This window comes from Mauremys reevesii, linkage group 18 (assembly GCF_016161935.1).
Source record: "Mauremys reevesii isolate NIE-2019 linkage group 18, ASM1616193v1, whole genome shotgun sequence".
Lineage (NCBI taxonomy): Eukaryota > Metazoa > Chordata > Testudines > Geoemydidae > Mauremys > Mauremys reevesii.
In genome coordinates this window covers 7,184,176-7,210,441 of record NC_052640.1, presented here as the reverse complement: position 1 = coordinate 7,210,441, position 26,266 = coordinate 7,184,176, and the positions used below count along the sequence as shown (strand labels likewise).

The window sequence follows — 26,266 nt, the reverse complement described above, 5'->3', positions numbered from 1 at the left end:
GTGGCCAGTGGGTCCCTATAGTTATGGGTCCACACTTCCGCCCCCAGCCAGCCATTACCCAAAATCCTTCAGGCCCGGGGTCTCTGGGAAACCCCACAGAGCTGTGCTCTGCAGTGCATGGAAGCTGTGGACCCAAGGCCTGAGCCCCCTGAATGCTGCTCCGCTGCACAGGTCTGCTACAGCCAGGACCTTTGGCAGCTGCAGGAGGCAGGTTTCACCCTTTAGAGAGCAGTGGAAAGATGCTGCAGAGCAGTGGTTCTCACCCTATTTACCATTGTGGGCCGTGTATACAGCTCTCTGTGTGTTATGTGGGCCACATGCACGCAATATATATGCACTACCTGTATGGGCCTGAGCATGTCACATGGGCCGCAGCTGGGTAGCGATTGGGTCACGGGTTGAGAACCGCTGCTGTAGAGAGAGGCATTCCTCAGAGCTTCTCCCCCCTGGAACGGTTCAGGGCATTTGCATGAAAATAGTTCTGTTTCTCTCAAGTCCATCAGCTCCAGTCCACATTCAGCTCCAGCATCTCTTCTCTAGAAATTAATGCTGCACACATCACTGTGGCATCCTGAACAGCTGAGCTTCTAGGCTGGGATTTCAAAGGAGTCCAAGGGAGTTAGGTGCCCAAATCTCAGCTCAAAATCTTACCTCTAAAGCCTTGTACAATCCATCTCCCACCTACAGCTTCAACCTCCTCTCTTCCTGCTCCCTGGGTTCCACTCAAGGCTAACACCTGACTGTTCCCTTTGTCTCCCTCACCTGCTCCCAATGCCCGGCCTTCCTCCATGCTGCCCCTTATGTCAGGAACAGCCTCCCAATGAACATGCACCTTCAGAGAGATTTTTATCTGAATAAGGAATGCAAGATCTGGACCTTGAGGACCCTAGTTACGGGTCAGATCAATACAGTATAAATCCTGAGTATTCTAAATAAATACTCCAGCTGAGGATGCTAATGCCTTTTGTTGCACAGACCCTGATGTACGTGTCATATGTTGATGACCCACACATTCTTCTGGTAGACAAACCGCTGAGAACGAGTCTGCAGAACGTTAAAGGCGAGATTGTTCAGGTAAGTTCAAGCATTTACTGTTATGACTTTTTGTGGATTTATTTCCTGAGTGACTTGAGTTTTTTCTCCCTAAGTTTCTAGCTAGGTTTTGGAAGGGCCACACTTGTGATCCTGGGAAACACCTGAAGTTGACTGTGTTGGGAACTCGAGACTGTTTTTTCTAGAGTAAAACTAAAATATCTTATTACTGCCCAGTGGGTGTCCTTAGACCTGCGTGAAACAACTTGGGGTACATCTACATTGCAATAACAAACCCGTAGCACAGAATCTCAGAGCCTGGGTCAATTGACTCAGGCTAGTGGGGATAAAAATAGCAGTGTAGACTCCTGTCACCCACCGTGTCTCTCTAATATCCTGGGACTGACACAGCTACAACTACACTGCGTAGAATCCTGTCACTAATACAGTCGATCACTGAGTATAAACTTACAAAACAGATTTAAAAGAATATTCTGATCCTGTCCCATATAGAGTGGGAATGAACAAAGAGCTCCCTGGATTCATTAGGATTCAAAGCCAGTGACCATTTGTTTTCCTGATCTGCCTCTTTACTGTTGTATTATACTGTCCTACTGCATTAAATGTGAAGCTTGAGCAGTTAGAATCAGATCTGGGAATACAGGGGGATTCTCTAGTGACAGATAAGTGCAGATGTAGACACAGAGCAAAGTAAATGCTACATTTTCTCGTTTTCACTCTGACTCCTCCGATTATGTGTTTGGGAATTTTAGTTGCCGGGAGACACTGGGGCTTTTACTGACACGACCAAGCTCGCAGCACAATGTTCCAACCGGGTCCCTGTCATAGCGAAAGCCTATGAGATGCAACCCCTTAAAAGCGAAGGGCAAACTTCTCCATCCCACGACCGCCCTTCTTGGTGCTGCTGTGGGAAATGCCACCAAACGCAGTCTTTCCGGGAGCAGCTCTGCTGCCGAAGAAAAGAAGGGGCATGCATTACAACCTCGGCTTTGTTCGAGCAGCTCGTTCTTTCCAGATCAGCACTGGAGTTTATCCTGCTTTACAAAGAGCCCTTGTTGGACTTGAATACTGAGACCCTCAATAACGAGCTTCGTCACTGTGCTTACAGACAGTATATTCACTGGCGTTTTGGCTCTGCTGAGGTGGAGAGCAGTGCCCTGATACCAAGTTGCTGCAGGTGGAAGATCAGAGAAACTTATCCCAGTGAGGATGGCAAGTATACTGGTTTAGAGAGGAAGAATTAACCTTTATTAAGCCTCTATTATATAGCTCCAGAACCACAATGCAGCTTATTTCTCACAGTTAAACCCCCTTAATTTATCTTCGGAGACATTTTAAAAAAGAAAAGCATGTGATTTCTCAGAATCCACTGCCCTATGACTGAATTCCGTATTCTGTGTTGTTAATGAGGCAGTATTAGCTAATGATTAGTGCAGGAAGCTGTGAGTCAGGAGTCTTGGGTTCTGTTCCTCACTCCACCGCTGACTCTCTCCGTGACCTCGGACAGGGCACATAGCCCATAGCTTTCAAATCTTGCCCCAATTTTTGCATGCCCAGTATTGGACACCTTGGCCCTGATGTTCAGAGGTGCTGAGTACTCAACATTCCAGCTGAAAACTAGACTGCACCAACAGCTACCTCCAGGTGAGAACCCAAACATTCAGGGAACCAAAAGTAGAGGACATTTGAAAATTTGACCTTTAACTTCTTGGTGTCTCAGTTTCTCCATCTGTCAAATGGGGATAATACCTACCTACCTTAGTAAAAGGGCTTTTGAGCCTTGGATGAAAGATGCTTTAGAACTGCAGAGTATTATTGTTTGCTCAGGCTCGGTCCTGCAAATCATTATTCATGTGAGTTGTTTGTAGTCACACAAGCAGTCCTAAGGTCCAGAGAACAGGCTTGCAGGATTGAGTCCCTTGAGGGTGTATTTCATGGACAGAGTCCTGCACAAACTGTGTTGCATTTCAGATTCTTTCAGCTTTGTGGTTGATCAAATCTGTTACCAGAGGAAACCAGCTCACTTTGGGTGATGTTAGTAACACAGGAAAAGCATTTTTAACCATACAGTTATTATGTAGATAGTGCCCCTTTAAGCATAAACTCAGGAATTGAAATGGACAACATTTTTACTGCCTTTCTATCTTATTTTCAGAAGTCTTGGATCAAATTCTGCTGCCATTTACTCTGGTGCTAATTCATGATGTCATTATGATGGTATCGGTGTAACTGAGAGCAGACTTTAGCCTCATGTTTGCTGTAAGTTCATGTAGGGCCACATACCGTCCAGGATGCTCAGTTAGCTTCCCAGTGAGTTGCATAGCTGTATGCAGTCTCAGGGCAGTATATATGGCCCCGAGACTGCAGATAAATGATGGATTAACTTGTGCATTGATTCCTATTTTTTCTTGTGCTTTGACTCAATCTCACTAGCTATTTTTGCAGCAATGCGGCAAGGTGGATATTAATTAGTATATACTGGGCCAATTTCAGCTCTGCATTATTGTAAATCTGCGCAACTCCATAGTTTGTGGTTTTAATTTTGTACATATTTTTAAAACTGGTGTCTGGAAAAATATTCCAGCTCTAGTTGCATTTCCAATGGTAGTATGTATTAATGGCACTGACATTCATGCGACAGCATCTCATTGCAGCTATGTATTGGGATTGTGTTATTTGTGTAATGTTGGCACTGATACATTCCTGGACTAATATATATATTGGTTAGCACACTTCCTTTGCTTTTGGAAATACTGATGTCAGAACATGGAGTGTTTGTTTAGGACTGTCTTTTTAAGGACCTGTTAAATACATTCTTCTGCTCATTCTGCAACCCTTTTTATCTTGCGGTCAGTTTTGACTGAGTTTTTCCATTAATAAATACGGTGTTTAATCAATCCATAGCAGAGTGGAAGACTCTCCTTTAGTGATTTTTGCAGTAGCATGTACATTAAATCCCCAGCCGATCCCCTTCCCCTCTCTAGTGCTTTGTTGGACTATTATGAAAATCATTATTATTGCTACTCATATTTCGAAAACCCCATTGCCATAGTATCTGGGCAGCCGAGTGTCAGCAGGAATGTGAGCTCTTTGTTGCTGTCCTTAGCAAATCGTGGCCACTTTCAAAGCTCATAGAATCATAGAAGATTAGGGTTAGAAGAGACCTCAGGAGGTCGTCTAGTCGTCATAGCTTGGTATCACACAGCAGTTCAATTGTTTGGAGCATCTGATCAAATTTTGTAGGAGAGGAAAAAATACAGTAAAGGATTTGATCTAAGGGAATAGATAAATGGTGAGCCTAAGACATCTAGGGCCCAGTTCTGTCCTCACTGTAAATGGGAGCGGAATTGGGGCCTTGCTAGATATATGTAACTGCTGGGCCAGATTCTGCTCTCACTTTCCTCCCAGTAACCCTCTGACTTCGGTGTGCTGGCACAGGGTAACGGTAGGGATAATCTGACCCAGGGCGGGGCAGGGCGGGGCGTGCGTGCGTGTACCAGAAGCCGTTATGTCTTGGCTGTTTAAAACTCTGTCAGCAGCAGTTGAAAGCTGAAGATGCCACTCCATTAATCTGGCCTGGTTTTCTACAGTCACCTCCTCCCCCACTTACTCTTTCAACCTTTGATACTGCCCTGGTCATCTGACCCTAGTGTGTAGTGGGGTCCCCTTTGCCTTCATTGCGAGCTTCTCTTTTGTATCTATTTCCATGCTCGTGGTTGCTAAACACCTCAGGGGTTTCTAGTTGAGTCTTTTCTTGGGGTAGGAGGTGGCTATAACATGATTCAAATTCCTCAGAAAAATTAGCTGACTAAAACACTGGTAGTACTCCCACCATCTGCCTAGCACAAGGGGAGGGCTAGTCCTGACTGAGATCTTTGGGTTAAATAATAATTAGAAATTAAGGTCATATCCACCATATTGTCCAGGGTAGGCTCAATGGATGACAGGACGATGATATCAAAGTCATCGCACAAGTGAAACCCAATTCAATTGAAAAGGAAATGATTTTTGTTCGAACGGATGAGAACTCTTTGTTTTTGTTTGTTAATACAAACTTAACTCAAATGTTTGGGATTAAAGTTGTCCGTGTTAAATCAGCGTTGCCAACTTTCGTCATTTTGACGTGAGTCTCACCGTATTCAGTGTTTATGTAAACTCCCCAGCGGCTGGAATCCGAGATTGCATGGAAAGATCAGCTTTCATGTTTGTTAAAAGTGCATTTCTAGCCCTTGTGGTTGTAGTGAAAAGCTCGAAAACACGTAGCGCCCCCTAAAGGCTCAGAAGCCAGGTGGCAAATTAATTATTATTTGTTTAAATCTCATGATTTTTGAACATGAGATTGGCAACCCATATCTCCCCCCCCCCCTTCATTTAAAGGGCTGTGAACAGCGGTGCTGGAACAATTAGTATCTGGGGGCGCTGGGAGCCACTGACCCAAACTGTAAACCCCGGATATAATGGGACCCGCTTCCAGGCAGGGGGTGCAGCAGCCCCCAGGCTTACCGCCCAACCACCCCAGCAGGGGAGCCGGGGCGGGGTCAGCCCCTGGCGGGGTTGCTCCAATAGGGGGTGCCCGCTCCCTGTCAATCCGGGGCCGGGCAGCTGTGGGGGCGGGAGTTCCCGAGCCAGGGCTCCGCAGGCGCCGCTGGCCCCGGCATGAGCCGCAGCTGCCGAGCCTGAGCCCGCGGCCGAGGGAGGAGCGGGGCGGGCTGCAGCCCCCAGCCGGGCTCATGGCCTCCGGGGCGTGCTGGGGGGCGCTCCGCGGCTTCCTCTTCGAGTACGACACCCCCCGCATCGTGCTGATCAAGAGCCGCAAAGTGGGGCTGGTGAACCGGGCGGTGCAGCTGGCCATCCTGGCCTACGTGATCGGGTGAGCGGGGCTGGGGGGAGCCGGCGGGGCCCCTGCCCCGGGGCTGGCACGAGGAGCGCCCCCCGGCGCGAGCCGCCCCCGCCCCCCGCCGGGACTTTCACTTTCATTTGTGATGACGCTGTTGAGAAAACAGGACCCCCCATCCCAGCTGTGTTTTGCAAAGGGGATTCCGGGGGGGCTGCTGACTTAGCAGGAGGGGGGGTGCGCAGTGTGCCGGGTCCCCCTGGCCGGGGTCAAGCAAGGGCTGGGGGCAGTGGGCGCGTGGGACAGGTGAAGGTGACACAGAGTTGTGTAACTACGGTTCTGCGTTCGTGTCTTCCACCCCTTTGCCCTGGGAGCTGCCTGGCCTCTGCTTGTGCTGCTCCCGATCAGGGTCTCTGGGCGGTGGCGTAATAGCACGGGAGCACCCCAGCGCTGCCTCCGAATTATTCGGACTCAATGCTTTGGGTGCCAGGATGCGCAGCAACAAGGAAAGTGACCCTGCCCACAAGACAAGGGAAATAGGCCTGGCAGGTTGTGGTACGGATGGCTCCTGAGCCCTGTGTTGTAACTGACGCTAACTCAAACTAACTAAACATCCGAAGAAGTGAGATGTAACTCATGAGAGCTCATGCTAAAATAAATTTGTTAGTCTTTAAGGTGCCGCAAGTGCTCCTGTTCTTTTAACTAAACTCTGGGATTCTAAGGCAAACGTAGGGATTTAGCCGGAAGGAAGATTTTGGTCTCTTTAGTTTCCTGTAGCAGGCGGGTATGTCTGCAGTGGAGGGCTCTTGCCTAGAGAACTTATCCTTGCTCGTCTTGTCTGTCACAACAGAGTTGGTGCCCTGAAGTTTCCCATTGTAAAGCTCACCTGATGGATTGGGCCTTTGACCAAGTGATCTTATGAACTCATGCAGATCCTGGAACTTAATGTTTACGGAGTTGTCACAGTGGTTAGTCGCCCAGGTCCTCAATACTCAGGGGAAAATGGCTAATAAAAGAAAGTATCTTGACTTGAGTACTCAGCAGGGTCTGAAATATATTAAAACGTGGAGTTCAGACTTCATTGACTATCTTCTTGGGGCAGTTGTAAGTCCCAATAAATGAGGGACATAGCTATTGTGGTTTTTATCCCCTAGAAGAAGTTTGAGGGATTAAATACTGGGAACAGAAAAGGAATTATTTAGAGACCAGGGTGTGGTTTTTTTTGGCTGTAATGGAGAGAAATCAAGCTAAGAAACTTAAGGTGAATATCAGGAATTACTAATAATAGTGAGTGTCACATGGACAGTGATAGAATCGCCTTTACTTAAAACTGGGCTGGATAAAGCATTCCAATATGCCACAGAACCTTTTGCTACTGGATGGGGAGTATTAGACTAAAGGTAATAGTTTTTACATATCTAATATCTGTTATGCTAATAGATTGAAAAATTCAGGGTCTCGTATTGAACTGCTGACACCTTATTTAGCTGTGACACTCTGAGAATCGTTCCCAGCCCTGAAGAAGAGCTCTGTGTTAGCTCAAAAGCTTGTCTCTGACCAGCAGAAGTTGGTCCAATAAAATATATTACCTCCCCCACTTTGACCCTCTGATATCCTGGGACCGACATGGCTACAACAACACTGCATACACCTTATGGAAACATCAGTGTCTTCTTAACTGTCTGTTCTGTCATCAAATCGGCATTTCTCTCTGTTATCTGTTGTGAAACTTTGGTCGTGTCACTTGACTGCTGTTTAAATAGCTGATATCACAGGAAGATGGACATCAGATGATAGTGAGAAATTTAACTTAATGCGGATGCCACAAGCCCTTAAAGGAGAGAGATAAGATATGTAATTGGAATGTCTTTTTAACAGTATTGATTTAACTTCTATGGGGCACCAAAAGGTCTCTGGGGGACTTGACTGCATAACAGAGGAATGGTAAAGTGGCATTAATTTGTGCCTTGGTTGGATTCTTCTGCTGGCATCCTGATTCTCCTCTCTCCCCAGTCTTGTGTGTGTAATGCCGTTGACTGTGCTGGAGTTACTCCTGATATGCACTGGACTGGGTGAGAGGAGACCAGCCGGTTTCCATGCACAAGGATAAATGCTGGTGCTGTCATCTCTGCTCTTTCTTACAAAAACTTGAGGTCATTTCTTACTTGGCTTCTTCCTATCTGGTTTCTCACTGTGCTCTTCACCTCTGAGATTTTTGGCTTGTTGTCAGCTCTTCGTTTACCACAGCTCAGTGGTTTTCTCCACAGCCATCCTCCCCAAAGTCCTTTCCCATCTGCCCACTAAATGTAAAGTGGAAAGAAACCTCAGCCCATCTAGTTCCTTTTTCAGCTGAACAAATCTCCAAAAATAGAATGGAGACCCTAATGCAATTAACTTAAGGGCCTGATCCAGTCTCATTAAAGCAAATGGAAAGACTCCCCTTGACTGTATTAGGAGTTCAACTGGACCCTAAGCTTGTTGGCTATTGCTGGTGTTTCTGACTTCTGAATTAAGGTAGCTCCTCTTCATGGATAGTGTCACTTCTAGTGCCAGCTCCCTTTAATGGGGCTGTCCTTAGCTGTCAAGGCTCAGACACCCTGGGAAGCCATCAGGCCTTTTGAAAGGATCTTAAACTGGATTTCCCTAAATAAGTGTCTCAGCCCCATAAAATGGCTTCCAAGTGACAGAGCAGAAACTCTCTAGAGAGAATGGCCTTGTGCCTGTTCTGAATTGTGGGATTTCTGAAGTGTTGTGAATGGAATGCCCAAAGCTGCTCGTAGGGGCTTGAATTTTCAATACCCGACTCGTAGGCTAAACTGTTGTGCCTCGTACAAGGAGAGAAGCATATCGGGCTGAGGGATAGCCATCTGCCTCTTACAGTATGAGAGTCTTGGGAATTGGCACTAGAGGCTGGACCAGGAGATCACTGTACAGGATGATCTTGTGTGTGTTGTCTTCAACGTGGCTTGTTACATGGCTTTTTTTTGTCCCCCAGCTAATCTTCATACTAGTCAGTATCAGTACTGCCAATCTCCAGTGCTCAAAAATCACGAGCGAACTCCCACAGATTATGAGATTGGTTTAGAAATAATGATGTTTTTAAAACTACAAAATGTGGGCCCTTCATTTGCTTTCTGTTTTTTTTTTTAAGCTCTTAGAGTTCATGGTTTCAAGCTTTTCTCTGTAACCACGAGGACTAGACTTTTTTCTCTAAAATTTTGAGGTTCTCAGGTAATCACACGAGTCCAGGAGCTGGGGGTTTTAAGAAACTCCAAATATCCCAAGGCTAATGACAAAAGTTGGCAACATTAAAGTTCTCAAAAACTGCAAGAGAGATCAAATTTCCTGTTACCTTGATGTACTAAGGTAATGTCAGTATCAGGGTGGATAAAAATCATTTTTTAATTAAATAAAACAAAAGGATTTTTTAAATGTAAATCTGATTTTTTTTTTTGATAAAATGCTTTTTGAGGAAAAAACCTATCTAAAAGATCGTTTTAATTAAGATACATTACAGCTCAAAGCTATCTCATCATGGAATAGGGATTATTAATTCTATAGTATGAGACAATATATTCATATAATGTTTAAGAAAAGTCTTGTAAATGAGTTCCAATAGTTCATGGAATAGAGACCAAGTTTTATGGGTCCCAGGGGCTTCTGTATAGATTATTTAGGTTAATTTTTCTATCTACCCAGTGGGACTCAGTGCTCAGTCTAGAAGATACCGTCAGAGATGCTTTGTTTTGCTGTTCTCAAACTGTGGATTTGTGTCTCTGGAGATAACATCCTTGTTAACAGCAAAAATGTTTTTAAATAAACAATATATAGAGGGGAGAAAGAACAGACGTCAACCCTGTTGTTCCTCTGCAAATTTGTGTACACAGAGTCAATCCCTTACCCAGGGGCGGCTCTAGGAATTCCGCCGCCCCAAGCAGGGTGGCGCGCCGCGGGGCGCGCTCTGGCGGTCGCTGGTCCCGTGGCTCCGGGGGACCTCTTGCAGATGTGCCTGCGGAGGGTCCGCTGGTCCCGCGGCTCTGGTGGACCTCCCGCAGGCATGACTGCGGATGCTCCACCGGAGCCGCGGGACCAGCGGACCCTCTGCAGTCATGCCTGTGGGAGGTCCGCCGGAGCCGCCTGCCACCCTCCCGGCAAAATGCTGCCCCAAGCGCGCGCTTGGTGCGCTGGGGTCTGGAGCCGGCCCTGCCCTTACCTCTCCAAAAGTGCAAAGTTTCAAAAAGTTCAGTGAATAGAAGATTGTTGGGGGCGGAATAGCTCTGAACAAGGAGAAGTCGTCTGGAGATAAATGTGAGAAGGGAGGGACAGGCAATAGAAACAAAATTTAAACTGTTTGAGCAGCATATTCCAGAATGCACTTTTATGTAGAAATCCATGATTAAATCGAGTCTTCCTGACTCGTGATTTAAATCATGATTTAAATCCAATCACCCTGGTCAGTATTACTTTAAATGACCTCCCTTAAGGAAAATCTATGGGCCTGACTTTTCCACTGCTTCATGCATTCACTTACCCTGTGTGAGAGCATCTGTGTGTGTGTGAGCGATCTACCCCTGGTATAAGTGGGTGGAGAACCCTCAGCTGGTAGCAGTCCCTTTTTATACCCACTTTTCATGGTTGGAAACACAGCAAGGCCCAGTACAGGGAGAACAGGCCCCTACATTGCCTGAATGGGGCTAAGGGACTGGTCAAACCAGGTAGTGACATCTGTAGATGGCGGAGCAAGAAAAGGTAAATGCAAGATGCTCACTGGGGCTCTCCTGAAATAGATGATCCTGTCAGATGAGAAAAGCACATGGGACCCGTATGTATTGTCAGCCTGATTCTGCTCCCACCCTTACTGGTGTAAAGCAAGAGTAACTCCACTGATGTCATTATACCAGGGTGAGTAAGAGCTGAATGGGAGGTGGGGCTTGTGTAGATACCAAAGCCCGCAAGTGTCTGCTGTTCTCTGCTTCAGTCTTTGCAGCCCATTCTCATTCGATGTTGTGAGTGTATCTGTCATTTCCACCTCAAATAATGGCTGGGGCCTGCCAGATCACCCTTCTCATTTCAGATCCTGGCCCTAAAACTTACCTGTGAAAACCTCCAGTGCAAACCCACCGCTGAAGGATCCAATAATTATATAATACCCCACAAAGCAGGTGACTGGGGCGGGGGGTGGAAATTACAGCATTAGTTGAGGCTGTCCTCCCATGCAAAGTGGGTCCCTATTAGCCCCATTTTACAAATGGGGGGTGGGTGGGAGGGAAACGAGTCACTTCCTAAGAGACTCTCCCAAAGTCACCTAAGGAGCTAGAAATCGAACCCAGGCCTCCAGGCTCCCAGTCACGCTGCTGGGATCTCTAAAGGTGTCTCAGTGCAGAAGCCTTGATGAACTTTCTTTCTTTTGCAGCTGGGTCTTTGTGTGGGAAAAGGGCTACCAAGAAACAGACAATGTGGTCAGTTCGGTTACCACCAAGGTGAAAGGAATAACCATGACAAACACATCGGAGTTGGGACTCCGGGTCTGGGATGTGGCTGACTATGTTATTCCACCTCAGGTATGGGCTTTTCTGGCACAGTTTGGTAGGGCTTTGCCAACAAACAGACGTCTCTCGCAGACAGATGTTCCTCAACTCTGGAACGCCCGTTCTGTGTGGCCGCAGCAAAGCTACTGGGCTGAAAAAGGCATTTGGCTATTAGCCTGGTTTCCAGAGGCACTAAACATCTGCAACTCCCACTGACTTCATCAGGGTTTAAGAGTGCTCAGCACTTGTGTGTCCTGAGCATGAAGCTTGTCTGTCTGTGTGGGGTGGGGAGGGGAATACCGCAGCCTCTAGATAAAGCTGCAGTAATGACCCAGGTATGTCTCTCCTACTTCTGTATTGCTTTGTTTGTTTAAAAGCCAACAGACCAAAGTTAAACACTGTATTCTCTCAGGCTCAACAGTCCTAACAGTTCTCAAATAGCCTGATCCGGAACTAAACAGGAACTGTTGGAAGTTACTGATTGACAGAGGAGAGTCTGCTGCCATTGTATGTCCTGAGTGGGCAGTTCTTGGCCTTCAACTCTCCCTGGACACCTACAGCCAGCCAGCCAGCCTTTGAATGACTCTGTCCACAGCAAACCTGGTGCAGAAGTGCCAGAGCTGCCTTAGTGGGAACTTGCCAATTAAGTAATTAAGACTAGTTTGCTGGGGCATGAACAAGGAAAAGAATCTGAGCCCTTTGGGCTTGTGCCCTAAAGAAATGCAGGTGGGAGATCAAGGGCTGCAGGTGGAAAAGTACAAAAGCACTAAAGCTGGAACAGGCTCCCCACTAAGAGATTAAAGCCGCGAGCTCTGATCATGCCAGCTAATCCATGCACTTGAGAGCTTTCTGTCTGCACTAGGACCCATTGAAGTCAATGGTGCTGCATTCAGGAGCATTGTGCCTGTGTGGATCAGGTTGCAGGACTGGGATCTCACTTGGCAGTGGCCAGCGGTCCTCTTTGCACACTCGTATGAAAACCCCAGTAGCTGCCTCTGGCCACGTCACAGATCTACATACTAATGTTAACGGCCCTCGAAGTGTTCAGCCTGGTGCTAAACTAATATCTAGGGCAGTGGTTCTCAACCTATTTACCATTGCTGGCCGCTTTGCAGCTTTCTGTGTGTTATGTGGGCTGCATCCACATAAAATAAATAAATAATATATATATATATACACACACACACACACACACTACCTGTATGGCCCTGAGGATGCCACATGGGCCGCAACTGTGTCGCTGATTGGGCTGCAAGCAGCCTATGGGCCACAGGTTGAGAACCACTCCTCAAGGGTGACATGTCATCTCCTTGTTTCATTACACCTGACTTGAGCTGTTGCTTCAACTGCTGGGAGCCTTGTCTGTGCCAGTGCCACCCCATTAGAGCTGCACCATTGGAGAGTTATGGAGGGGTCCTTAACTTTCATAGTGTGGATTCAGTGAATCTCTGGACAGAGCACGGTAGAAAGGGTTATACTCCTAAGGAGTGTTCTGTCCTAAGGAATGAGGATTCTTCAAGTGATGCCTGAGACACCCTATTGCAATAGCAGTGTGTGTGCTCTCTCCAAACACTAGCTTTCTACAGTGCCACCTGAGAACCTGTTAATGTAGATCAAGCGAGGTTCTTGCTTTCCAGAGCATCGCTGCTTAGAACTAACCCATAAATCTCATTGATTGTCTTGCCTGTTCAGGGAGAGAATACGTTATTCATCATGACAAACCTGATAATCACACTGAATCAGACACAAGGCTATTGTCCTGAGGTAGGTACGGTATCTGGCAGTCTGCTTTATACTTTATCTCCGGAAGAGTCTAATCCTTAACTGGGAGGAGTAACTCCCATCTCATGGCGGGGAAGGAAGTGGGGGAGGATGGCAAGTCATCTTTGTCACTTACAGTAACAATTCTTCCCCTCTAGCTTCCAGATAAGACAACGGTGTGTAATTCCAGTAAGGACTGTACTGCAGGATACATAGGCACCCACAGCAATGGTATGAAACCAATGTACACTGTATCGGGACACCTAAGAGGTTGTGTTGTCACTAGTACAGGAGGGGAAGCAGTGTTTCGTCCGATTACCTTGGCTTTTATTCTGTAAGCAAAACGAGAGGCCTCACAAAAGGGAGCACAAAGGGATCAGTGTTTTAGTACCACATGAAAATAGAAACGTTACTGATCTGAACTCCATAAAGTGAAGTTTATTGGGAGCTGTAAATCTCTGCTGTGCTAGTCATTCCCCTCTGGTCAGGTTAGCTTTCCTTACGCACAGCCTTTGCTTTCAGAAGTCGGCATCCACTTACCAGGGTAACAAGATGCTGTTTAGACGGCGGGTGGTCATAATGCTTCATGTTCCATTTAAACAGTAAAACACACTGCAGCTGAAGGGCTAGAAGAAAATTCCAGGGTATCACTGATGTTTTAAAATGGCACCATAATTAATCAGACTCTTCCTGTTATGGCCTGGGATGGAGACATGGCTGGTGGGCTTGGGCTGGCCTCTCACGATTTTGGCAGAGTTTCTCAAGGACAGTATTGAGGTTTCCAGGTTAGACATACCATAGGAACAAGCTGTTACCAGAGTCTCACCAAGCGGCAAAGAAGCCAGTTTTCCTGCTGACTATTCAGAGGCGACCCACTGCTAATGTTAACCCCGCTGCCGTGGGCGTTAGCCCTCCCGTAACAGGCAGGTTTACACTGGTGCTATCCCTAACTAGTATAGTTACCAGGGGGTTCTGTTGCTGAACTTTCCCCGTGATGTGGGGCTAAGCCATCCAGCCTGTTAGCACCTTACAGGGTGATGAGGGTTGTGTGTCAGAGCCTGTGTGAATGTTGCCGTGCTGCTCTCGATGCCCAGGTATTAACTCTGTTCCCATGTCCTTCCAGGAGTCCAGACTGGGAAGTGTAGGAAGTACTCCACCTCTGTCAAAACCTGTGAGATCTATGCTTGGTGTCCCGTGGAGAATGACACTCGTTTACCTAAGTGAGTGCTGTCTGTTGCCACATTCTGTTTACCCCGATGGGTGGGCTGGCGGCCCTGAACTGGAGGGATGGTCTCTGGGCAGTAGCTCTTACTGTGTGGTCCAATCATGGAAGTTTGAAAACCATGGCTGAAGGAGGCTTTGGTGCACTTGTAGCAATGGCAGTAAGCAGGAATGGGAGAGAGCTGAGAGCAGTCACTGCCTACTGAAAAGAACTGTCAGATAAGCCTTGCGGCATCTCAGAACTGCATGGCTGAGGGTGTCACCTGCCGGCACAGTGGGATGCTTCCTCAAGTTGGATGAGTAACATGGAAAGCAATGGCTGACACTAACTTCCAGCTGGGTGGCAATACAAGCCAGAGGTGTGAGTCCCGGCTGGCATCTGAGGCAGTGCGCTAAAGAGAATAGCGTAGCTTGGGAAGCAGTGGGACCATTCTAGCTGCCCTGAGTACAAACCCGCTAAGACCTCGTAGGTACCTATTTGGGGGCTGCTAGCACATGGTACTGCAGCTACTGTACCGTTTGAGTGTACTAGGTTGATGAGAGCTAATGCAGTATGTTCACTCGAGTGGGGAATCACACTCCTAGCTCATAAGTGTGGACGTAGCCTTAGTTCCATACTGGCCACTTCCCAATTTTAGATTACAGGAACTGTCCAGTGCACTCTTCTATCACAACATAAATCTAATACTAACACATCCCCTTGTGTAGACTAAGGAGTCTAATCCAGTGCTGCTAGAAAAGTAAACCAGGAGTCAAACTCGTGACACCTATGATCCTATTTCACTCCCACTCCCTCTGTCTAGCTTTATAACGTGCCCACTGTTATAGGAACTCCTCTATCTCCGTTTACCCACCAGTAAGGTAGGTGTAACTTACCTGCCTTACAAGGGTGTTGGATAACTGGCTTCACAAAGCGCTCTGAGATGCTGTGTAAGGACACTGCAAAGGTGAATGGTTGTTTTTTTTCTTCCAATTGTTTCATAGGCCGGCTTTCCTAAAGGATGCTGAGAACTTCACCATTTTGGTGAAGAACAATATCTGGTATCCCAAGTTCAACTTCACCAGGTAAGTGTCCCATAGAGGTGCTCGTGTGATCACTGGGGCTAGTACTTCTCTGCTGAACAGGGTGTTGAGAAGCTCTGTGGGCTGGGATGGAGGAGGATGTGCAGGTGCACAGGGCTGCCGTAACACGTCTCGTCTCTTCTTCCGCGCCGCTTCAGGCGAAATATTCTGCCCTCTATCAGTACCACTTACCTCAAGACCTGCATTTATGACCCTAAAACGGATCCCTTCTGCCCAATCTTCCGAATCCGTCGAATAGTTGAAGCTGCAGGACAGAATTTTCAGGAGATGGCTGTTGAGGTATGTGGAAATTCTGTCCTCACTTAGGCCAGATCACACTATAAAATTACATGGGTATGTTACTCAGTTATCCACCCCCTGAGCGACACAGTTATACCGCCCCGCCCCCGGGGGCGACAGCGCTCTGTTGACGGCAGGGCTTCTCCCCCCGACATAGCTACCACCTCTCATGGAGGTGGATTAACTACGCCGACAGGAGAAGCTCTCCTGTCAGGGTAGTAGCATCTTCACTGAAGTGCTACAGGGGCACAGCTGCAGCGTTTGAAGTGTAGACCTGCCCTTTCGTGTTTGTTCAATGAAAGGATGCAGCAAAGGAACAGGAGCCGTTGTTACGGAGCCTCTTCAGCTGCCTCAGAAGAACGTAATACTTGCTACGTGTTAGATGGCTGCCAGCACAAGCAAAACGGCTGCCAGTTGGAAGGCTTTTTTTTCCAGGGCCATAGGGAATATTTTAACTTTACTTCGTCAATATTTAACTTCCCTTCTGTTTGTCTTGCGTGGCACTCGTGAAAACGCTTCGGCAGTATTATGAACAAGGGCTCATTCAGCATAGGTGAAGTAAAGTTGGTAAACAATTCAGCTGGCATATGGGACTGTGCACCACTTACAGTGGAAAGGGTTTGTGTGCCTGAGACGGTTCTAAAGTCTTGCATTTTCAGTGAAAGACACCGTCTGTAAGTAGCTTTTGGTTGGTTTGTTTTAATAAACTAGATACTGGTTTCTCTTGCTGATGACTTTTTTTATAGGCTGGAAATTAGCAGCTTATTCTATGGGTAGGAAGTTGGAGGATACACACATCACTCCTGAATTACAAGTTTCACATTGGCAAATGTGTGAGCTTAAGTCTAGTGGGGTATCTGCAGTGGGATGAGAAGCAAATCTTGATGTGTACCTCAAAACCAGATATGCTCTTCTCTAAACAAGCGTGTCCAGGTCAATGTGAAGAAATCCCTTTGACAGGTTGGCCAGCAAGTTTAAGCTACTCCGTCTGATACATTCGCTCTGTATGCGCCTTCTTGTTTGTTTGTGCTGTGCAGGGTGGAGTAATGGGGGTGCAGATCAACTGGAACTGTGACCTTGACAAATCTGCTTCTTACTGTGTGCCAAAATACACCTTCCGTCGCCTTGACAACAAGGATTCTGACCACACGGTCTCACCTGGATATAATTTCAGGTACTCGGTTGAGTAACAGAGTCTGTGGTGTCATTATGACTCACTCCACATTATTAGTACAACTGTGAGAGTTCTTGGGAACCAGGTTGTGATGCTCTTTCTGCCCCAGTTAATGTCATGATCTTGCTACCAAAAACCAATTTGTCTTATGACCACCAAAGAGTCCCCCTTACTGTGGACCAGATCCTCAGCTGCTATAACTCATTGTAGCAATGCTGAGGTCAGTGGAGATATGGTGACTTAAGTGGGTGGGTCAGAGCCTCAGCTTAACATGCACTGAACCACGTCTGTAGCAGTGCAGCCTATGAAAATCTGGGCAGCTCTCCCATCGTGTTTCATAGGAGGTTAGAGTGCCCAGAGGATCTGCATGTGGGATAATGAACTCTGGCATCCCCTTAGTGAAGGCTAAGACTCTTTATGGAGAGATTCTCATGTAAACAGAAGACAGTCTGTCACGGGAGGCTGCTTTGCTGTGGAAAGCTGACACTGTTTGTTCACGCTTAGCCTAAAAGGCCTGCAGGCCTCTACGTCTAGCAAACTCCAAATGCTGTCAAGCCCTAGTACACTAGCCTATTTGATTAGAACAGGCTGGTCCAGCTATGCAGAGTGTAAACTGCTTCTAGACTTGGCCATTGACACTTACCATTGTGTGTGCTTATTATGGAAAAACGTGTAGCCAAATAGCAGTCATTCCTCTTCTCTTCCGTCCTTTCTTCTCTGTCCACGTGAAGCAGCAAATCACATGGCACAGTAAGTCTGATCTCCCTCTTTCTCCCCTATTAAACGTCTGCATGCAAGTAGTGTTGCATGAGCTAAGAAGATTACTTCTGGGGATGCAACCTTGTAGCTCCAAGTACTGTCACTAAGCAAGTCTCATTCAAGTTTGAAGTACTATCTGTCTCCTTTAGCAAATCACATACCTGCAAAAATCCTCTGTACCTCCCACATCAGACTGTATATAGCTTGGTAGATCCTTTGGGTGGCTCTGCTATAAATCTGTAAACTAAAACCCTCTTGATGTTTTCACTCCCACTTTGTCCTATTGGAAACTAAATTACTTGTCTGAAATGCTCTGACTGCACCAAGAGGTATCCAAGGTTGGTTATAAAGAGCAGCAGCCACCAAAAGAAATCCTGGAAAGTGACTAGTGGGAACTTTAGTTTTTACTGTCTTGCTTAACTTCACCATCTCACATGGATTTCCCCTTTTTCCACTCCTCCTGCCTGTGCTTCAGAACTTTTCCAAATCCAGCTCTTCTAATCCAGCCACTAACTACTTCTATCTAAGGCTCTCTCAATTCTCCTTGATGGATATTGCATGGTATGTGGAATTGTGAACAGTCATTTCTGTACGTGTTATAATACAAGCTCATCTGTTCATTGGCCAATATGAGTAAAATTAATGGCAACTGCGGGATCGGGTGGAACAGAAAGTAAATCCTAATTTTTTTTTTAAGTCTCTAAAACACTCATTCTTCAGGTTTGCAAAATACTACAAGGACGCAAGTGGCACTGACTCGCGGACACTAATTAAGGCTTACGGCATCCGTTTTGATATCATGGTGTTTGGAAAGGTAGCTCTTTGTTTCTTGAGCAGTCTCATGGCTGACTCCTTTATTAGCTTCTAAATATTTTCAGAGTCTGCAAAAATGCTTACAACTGTCACTTTGTGTCTCTATTAGGCAGGAAAATTTGATATAATTCCTACAATGATTAACATTGGCTCTGGGCTAGCACTGTTTGGAGTGGTAAGTTGTCTTTATTGAGACAGATTTTTAAACTAATATCTGTTTGCCTTGAAGTAAGAACAGTTACAAGATCTTTGATCTCAACTAGGCAACAGTCCTGTGTGACATCGTGGTTCTGTACTTCATGAAGAAGAGATATTACTACAGAGAGAAGAAATACAAATACGTAGAAGATTATGAACTGGTAAGCAGCATGGCTGAGTGTGGTTAGTCCTAGTTGCAGCCAAGTTGACCCCCTTCCTCCCCCGTCCCCCCGGACATTGTGGCTTGTCCATGGATACATGGAAATGGTTATCTGCAGCCAGATGACCGCTGAGTTGCTCTATCCAGATCCCAAATGCAGAGTTTCATAGATGAGGGGGTGGAGGAGGACAGGACTTCTCAAAAAGGCCAGTTTTATTTATTGGTGGAACCCAAGCCCCTAGAAACCAGTGTCTGTCCTCCATGAAACATGATCTTGTTCCTGATGCAGGGGTGGGAGAAATTTCAACCTGCTCTCACTGTATTTCAGTCCTGAGCCATAACCCCAGGCACATGCCTCTTGTGAGCTGAAGATATTGGGGTAAAGATTAACGATCCTCTTCCCCAAACTCTTCCATGGGTGACTTAAGTGTGATCCTGCTCTGAAAAGTGACCAAACAAACAATTCCCGTTGATCTGAACTCACAGGTCAAAGTATCTGTTTGATTGTAACTGACATTAGCTTCCTAACTGCCAGCACTATAAACAATTCTGGGATCTAGGTGTGAGGCTGGGCTGTTCCTAGTATCTCTATTCTCCAAGAGTATATGTCTGCCCTCTGCTGCCTCCTTGTCTTCAACAGCACTTCACCCAAGCTGCGGAGGGCAGGATTTTTGTCCTGCAGCTTAAATTTGGTTGGAAATGCTTATGCGTGAGCTGGACTCACCTGTGAAAAGCCACAACTTAATTATCCTTTATCTAATACACACAGGGAGCAGATTTCTTGTGGGACGGTTCCCTTTTTGGCTGACTAGATCAAGGCAGGATTCCAATGCTGGTCTCCAGGCGTGGGATGCTAGTGCACTACCCTAACCTAGGGTCTACCCATTTTGCCCTCACTGTAAGTGTAATGGTGGTCTACCTTCTGTCCTTTTTAAAGGGAGCCAGTGAGACATATGGAACGCAATCCTGACAGCGGTGGTACTGCAGCATCAACTGCCCAACATGAAGTGCTGCTATGAATGTTGTTCTGCTTCATGGAGAGACAGTAAGATGATGCTGCAGGCTTCCCTTCCTGGAACTGGGTTAATCAATCTGTGTTCTCCAAGAGGAAAGAAAGAGAAACCTCCCTCATTACTTTATGGCTGACAAACAGTGCATTCTTGTTCGGTGTTACTGACAACCTAGGGACAGTTTTGAAGCTACTAGTTGTTCGAATTCTGGCCATGGTAAACAAATGTAAAGATCAGAATGTGTATGCCAAACTCTCATGGAAAGTGTCTCAAGATAAGTAACAGCTGAGTAAGTCTTCCCTTCCCCCTTACTGCCTATATCCCCTTATTCTCTAGGAAGCCCCCGGGAGGGGCCAGTCACCCACCGCCTACCTCTTTGCTAGGGGCAGAGGAAGTTGGGCCAGGATGAGTGATATTAAATGGGGGAAGGGTAGCTGCCCTCCCTTGAGGTTACTTGGTGGGAGAGCCAGGCCCCTCTTAAGAGGTGAGATCCCTTCCCCTGCTGTGGTGAACCTGGTCACTAATCTTCCCCCTCAGGCCTGGAGAGCATCTAGCTACAGCCTGATTGCAATAAAATGTATTTCCTTACTGTGAGGGCAAGTCACCAGCTAACCTGCAGGTTATCCCTCATGTATGTGATCTTTAGGAGCCCAGAGTAGGAGATGAAGCTCGCTCTAGGTCTCCTGCATTCGAGTAGGTGGCTGATGCATTTATAAAGAGGCTGCTTTTTTTCTGGTCCTCTTAAAAGTCAGTGTTTGTAATGAAGGAAAAGGATGACAACAGTGATGGCATCTTCACTCATTGTGAAGTGCTAATATTCCAAACACTCAAGTTAACTATATTGAATAAACTTTGTTCTAAGTGATTTAATATAAGAGGAAAATCCATTCTCTAGTGAACCAATAAAGCCCTTGCAAAGGTAAAGCATGGTCTCTTTTTTCTTAGAAATGCTGCAGCTGGTGAGGCCAGGGCAGAGCTGAAGTATTCTCACCAGCCATGACACCACTGTTGGAAAAGCCCTTTTTCCTATGGTGGTGCTAGGGCAAAGGTGTACACAGCTTAGAGGAGGGAGCAGACTCTGACCACTCCAGCTGTGAACCAAAGTGGGTTGGGGGGGGTGGATGCTTGGAGGTGTGTAACTCACCCTTCCACAGCAGGATTTGTATGTGGTCCTACTACTAGCTATGATCTATCCAGTGGAAGGATGCAAGGACCAGTGTCATTGCTTCCTTCTCCATGCTCTATGAGCTGCAGCCTGCCCCTGTTCTCCTTCCCCTCCACAAGCCTAAACTTCAAAATGCAACAGCATAACTACTGAATTTAGCTTAGATGGGCCTGTCTTAAATGCCAGGAGAACAGGCTTGGGGGATTGAAAACTCAGGCTTTCACAGCCAGCTGTACCTCAGTACAGGATGCAGAGGCTAGCAGGTAGCCCCTCCTAAACCTTGTCTGAAAGTCACTATGCTTCTTCCACTGACATGGCTAGACCTACAGTGCGGGGTGGGTATTACCTTGTGGACAGGGCCAAGCTGTTATTTGGCTCTTTGCATAAGGCTGTCAGGGTGTGCTCTCAGCAGGCTGAATACTGCAAAAAACAGAAGAGGTACCTTGAATATTTTGCGAGCAGTGGAAAAGTTTTCCCAAAAGAATCAGAGGGGGAGCCGTGTTAGGCTGGATCTGTAAGAGCAGCAAAGAGTCTTGTGGCACCTTATAGACTAACAGACTATGCTCCAAAACCTCTGTTTAGTCTATAAGGTGCCACAAGACTCTTTGCTGCTCTTCCCAAAAGAAGTGTCAGAAGTTGCACACAACCACCCAACTAGGGAGCAGTAGGAACAATCTTGCTTTTGGAGGGCTACTCTAATATCTTCCACTGAAGTTGCACACTTAATACTAAGCCTAGTCCACACTGAAGATTTTTTCCCTACCATCTCATGCAAACAGGCTGAGACAATTGCACACAATGGTTTAAACAAATGGCAGGTGGCCTGCAGCAATACTCCCACCATTGCTAACATGGTCATCTTGGTCTCTTCCCCTTGCCATGATTAAGAACTGTCCATCTCATCTAGCAGAACCAGTGATCAAGCTCTCAGCCATGCTAGCAGGTTCCTGCTGTTTCACTATTTCTCTAATGCAGCATAAAGTTCTCTGGGTGAAGCAGAATAGAAGTTCTCCAATAAACAAGCTAACGGGAGGTTGACTTTTGCAGGCTATTTATTTCAACTTGTACAGAGAAGCTTAAACATCTGTGGAAAAACACCTACATTTCTTTTATTAGTTAATATAATTTAAGTGATAAATACACAGTATTTAAACTTTATACACTTGATGAAGTAAAATGCATAGTAAACAGGGATAGGAATAAAACAAGCCTTAGGCATTAAATAAACGGTATCAAAGTCAGCAATATCACAGAACTTACAGATTGCTGATCCAGTAGATAATAGGGAGCCACCAAGCAGTAACAGCCTTTCTGTGCAGTTTCAGAGCCACGTGGCTCATCGGTCAGCAACAATTTATGGCCAGTGTTGGGTTTTGTTGTGAAAGGACTTTCAAGGGGAAAACTAGCCACAGCCCCGTTCAAAGGCACAGGGAAAAGGTTTACTTCACTACAGCAAAGATAGCTTGACTAGTAAAGGACGGTAGGTACAAAACTGAACAGGTTTAGATATAGATAGTTTCTCTAACAGCTCATGCATTTAGATAACAGATCTTCCTCACACTCCGTACACTTTATACTTTGACAAGGAAGCCCATATAAAACAAAGAGCTTAATTCAGAAAAATATATTGGGCAGAGAGGTCAGGTTGCAGACTGTCCCTCAGCCATGGAGCTAGGTGTAGCAGGAAAATAAATTCCTTGGGGAGTTTGCTTGAGGAAGCTCTTAGGCTTTGGATGCTTAGGAATCCAAGGTCAATGTCCATAAACTGTTCTACAGCTAAGCTCTGGTGCCGCGATACGATGCTGATAGGTACAGAAGACCTGAGCTTCTTTAACAGATTCATTACTCCCTGCATTGCACCTCTCAAGGCCCTGATCACTCCTGTTTTGTAAATTAAGCTTTAATTATATACAATGGCATGAACCAAATCATTAATGTAAATGGAAAAATTCAGCACTATATCTCCATACCACTTACAGACCTTAAACAAAAACACGATACACAAACTACCCAGCAAGAACAAAGAGAATTTTCTTTTAAGCAGTTAGATGCATTTTTTTTGCAAAACAACAAATCCATTTACAAGCACAGGAAACCAACTGGCAGCTCTTTATCAATCTGTATTTCCACAAAGAAAATAGATTGGGGAAAAGAGGAAGGAGAAATTGTGAAGCTTGAGTTTACTTTGGTATTCCTCTTGGTATTAAAAAGCAAAGAAGCAGAGCAAACAATAGCCATTCACAGCTTCAAATTAAGCAACAGGAAGAACTGAGTGTCCTTTGCACTGCTGCGGATTCCTTGTTTCTGCTCTGAAAACGTTTACTGAAGTTGTGGTTCTTGTATGAAATCGGTTTTGGAAAGACAATGACTGTACCATTCCAGTACCAACTTGGGAATACAGGGACTCTTGGATTATTGGGACCCAGAAGGTTTTGCCAACTATACAGGCTATTATGCTAAAGGGAACTTGCGTAAGTGGGACTTTTCTTGCTAATTACCAGATTAACTTCCTAACTCTTAAATAAAGGTCTGTCATGTCTAGGGTGATGGGATTTGTTGGACCAGGTCAGAACATAGAGCCAACAAATCCTGCCTCTTGCAATGTCCACGAAGTGCTGCTTCAGAGGAAGGCAAAAATACAACCACGTGATAATGGCTCTGGCCCAATAAGCCATATGTAGGGTAGGGGGTGGGGAAATCACTAGGGATCAAAATAATACTTGACACTTCTATAGTGCCTTCCACGCAAGGATAAATAATTCAGCCTCATAAGCCCCTTGCATGGTAGGGAAGTTTGATTCTCCCAGTTGCACAGGCCGATTAAGTGACTTGCCCAAGGTCCCACACCAAGTCAGCGGGAGGGCTGAGAAAAGAACCAGCTCTTCTGCCTTTCAGTGCCATGCTTTAGCCACAGTACTATCCTATTTTGACCTTTTCCCAATCAAATGGAGAATCTCATTCATGATTACCTCCGTTATTCTGCTCTAGCTACTAGCAGAGCATGCATGACCTGAAAATCTAATGTAGAAGCCAGAATCCCACCACTTACCGTTTAGATTTTACCACCACCACAAAATCATTCCGAAGCAATCTCAGGGACGATGAAAATGCTCTTAGTAAGGAGTAATCCCTAAACTAGCTGTGTATTTTAATTACTGAAGTCTGCTAACTAGCCTCTGATCCACAGGGATTTACAAGCTATTGGCTACTAGGCTGCAGAAATATCTAGCCCCAAAATCCAAATTAAGAGTTTGAAAAAAAAAATGCTTATTTGAAAGTTACCAGCTAATCTAAATATTTCAATAAGATCTTAAATCCTAAGTCTAAATAGATATAATTTAAAAAAACAATTTATGCTATTTGTAAGTATTAAAACGTGATGTACACGGAAGTGAAGGATTTTACCCTGAATTTAACACGTAACTGTATATCTACCGAACTCAAGTAAAAGATTTAGAAAAGTTAGTGCTTCTTTTGCCACTCAAAATTGGAGTTCAGCTTCCCCCAGCAATACAGGTTTGAAGTCGTATTCTAACACGAAACGCCCATTGCTATAAGAGTTCAGACCAAACTTCCAGCCCTTAGATACATTTTCCATCTGTACCCTGAATACTTGGCCCAGCTAGTGCACATCTATCCATGCTAATGTCAAGATTTTAGGAAAAGTCGTGTCTTCAAAACACAGTAATTAATGTTAGTTTGTGAACTACCTGAAGATGCTGTTTATTCAAACTGTTAAAACTTTGCTCAAAAAGTCAGGCATTGTTGAAAAAGGTGGTGTGGTGGTTTTTACTTTGCTTCTGTGCAATTAATATGTGTCAATTAGAAAAACAATAAAAAAAATAGATGCAACAATAGTTCCGGTAGGTTGTGAACTCTCTTCGTACACAGCTGTAAAAACCAGAATTCTGCACTTTGATTCACACTTTTACATGCCTGCCGACCTACCTTGTACAACGCCTTGTAGCATTAGTCTCTGTGAAATATTTGGCATTAAAACCATTTAAAAACCATTTCCAACTGCATCTTGGTTTGCTTTTTGCAAATCACCACTGCCCCTCACAATCGTCTCACCCTTCTGATCTCTGCCAACATGTTTCCGACAATAAACCAAGCAGTCCATTTAGTTATGTATTTAACAATCAGAGATGTTCAATGTTGACGACAAGTACTGTAATCTGATTTCTTACAACATGCTGCTATGTACGCGCTACATGCAGCGTATAATGCTGTACGAGTGCCATGTCATGCTGTGTCTATTTGGCTGAGGCTCTGTTACATCTCTTATCCTCAGATGCACATTGTATAAAAGGAGCCATAGACCCAGTTGCTCATCATACCCACAATGTTGGATTTCATGAAAGAACTTCATCTCCTCCCACACTTGGCAGGTCATTGCACTTCAGATTATCTTCACTGCCTTGCTTCCTGCTTTAAAATGAAATAAAACACATTAGTGTCCTTAAAAAGGAAACATTTTATATGAGGAGGGGAAAAAAAAAACTGTATATGGTCTCAACATATCCAGTAAACAATTTCCACACTGCCAATCACAAAATCATGGTTTTTTTTTTGTAAGCACAACAAACCTAAATAGGTAAAGACAGAGCAGACTGGGTAAGAACTAGCATTCTAATGGCCGTAACAATATCCCAAACCACTCGAAAGCAGCAGTACTAGCTATCAAAGATTAAAGCCACCTACTACAGGACAGGCCTAAAAAAGAAAATAACAGAACACCACTAGCCATCACCTACAGCCCCCAACTAAAACCTCTCCAGCGCATCATCAAAGATTTACAACCTATCCTTAGAGATGATCCCTCACTCTCACAGATCTTGGGAGACAAGCCAGTCCTCGCTTATAGACAGCCTCCCAACCTGAAGCAAATACTCACCAGCAACCGCACACCATACAACATAAACACTAACCCAGGAACCTATCCTTGCAACAAAGCTCGATGCCAGCTCTGGCCACATATCCATTCAAGTGACACCATCATAGGACCTAATCACATCAGACACGCCATCAGTGGCTCATACACCTGCACATCTACCAACGTGATATATGCCATCATGTGCCAGCAATGCCCCTCTGCCATGTACATTGGCCAAACTGGACAGTCTCTACGCAAAAGAATAAATGGACACAAATCTGACATCAGGAATCATAACATTCAAAAACCAGTGGGAGAACACTTCAGCCTCTCTAACCACTCAGTGACAGAC

General features: G+C 45.6%; 2 protein-coding genes across 5 annotated transcripts in view; one reads left to right on the top strand and one right to left on the bottom strand.

Annotated features, from left to right (window-relative positions):
* The window catches only part of LOC120386279 (P2X purinoceptor 7-like), a 41,672-nt gene extending 20,875 nt beyond the window's left edge, over window positions 1–20,797 (top strand). The window contains exons 12-25 of the mRNA XM_039505425.1: window positions 976–1,074; window positions 1,806–2,293; window positions 5,528–5,923; window positions 11,301–11,448; window positions 13,108–13,179; window positions 13,335–13,407; window positions 14,300–14,396; window positions 15,382–15,462; window positions 15,618–15,759; window positions 16,797–16,933; window positions 18,413–18,506; window positions 18,615–18,680; window positions 18,769–18,864; window positions 19,801–20,797. Coding sequence (XP_039361359.1) covers window positions 976–1,074; window positions 1,806–2,293; window positions 5,528–5,923; window positions 11,301–11,448; window positions 13,108–13,179; window positions 13,335–13,407; window positions 14,300–14,396; window positions 15,382–15,462; window positions 15,618–15,759; window positions 16,797–16,933; window positions 18,413–18,506; window positions 18,615–18,680; window positions 18,769–18,864; window positions 19,801–19,833 — 2,022 coding nt within the window. The 3' untranslated portion in view covers window positions 19,834–20,797. The remainder of the gene's footprint in view (window positions 1–975; window positions 1,075–1,805; window positions 2,294–5,527; window positions 5,924–11,300; window positions 11,449–13,107; window positions 13,180–13,334; window positions 13,408–14,299; window positions 14,397–15,381; window positions 15,463–15,617; window positions 15,760–16,796; window positions 16,934–18,412; window positions 18,507–18,614; window positions 18,681–18,768; window positions 18,865–19,800) is intronic.
* A 1,844-nt stretch (window positions 20,798–22,641) lies between these two features.
* Window positions 22,642–26,266, bottom strand: part of CAMKK2 (calcium/calmodulin dependent protein kinase kinase 2) — a 48,725-nt gene continuing 45,100 nt past the window's right edge. For 2 of the 4 annotated variants that reach the window (XM_039505343.1, XM_039505345.1), the window contains one exon: window positions 22,642–25,466. In XM_039505343.1, the coding sequence (XP_039361277.1) occupies window positions 25,394–25,466 (73 nt within the window). In that variant the 3' untranslated portion in view covers window positions 22,642–25,393. Of the gene's footprint in view, window positions 25,470–26,266 lie in introns of all 4 variants that reach the window. The other 2 variants (XM_039505342.1, XM_039505344.1) reach the window with 1 other exon arrangement.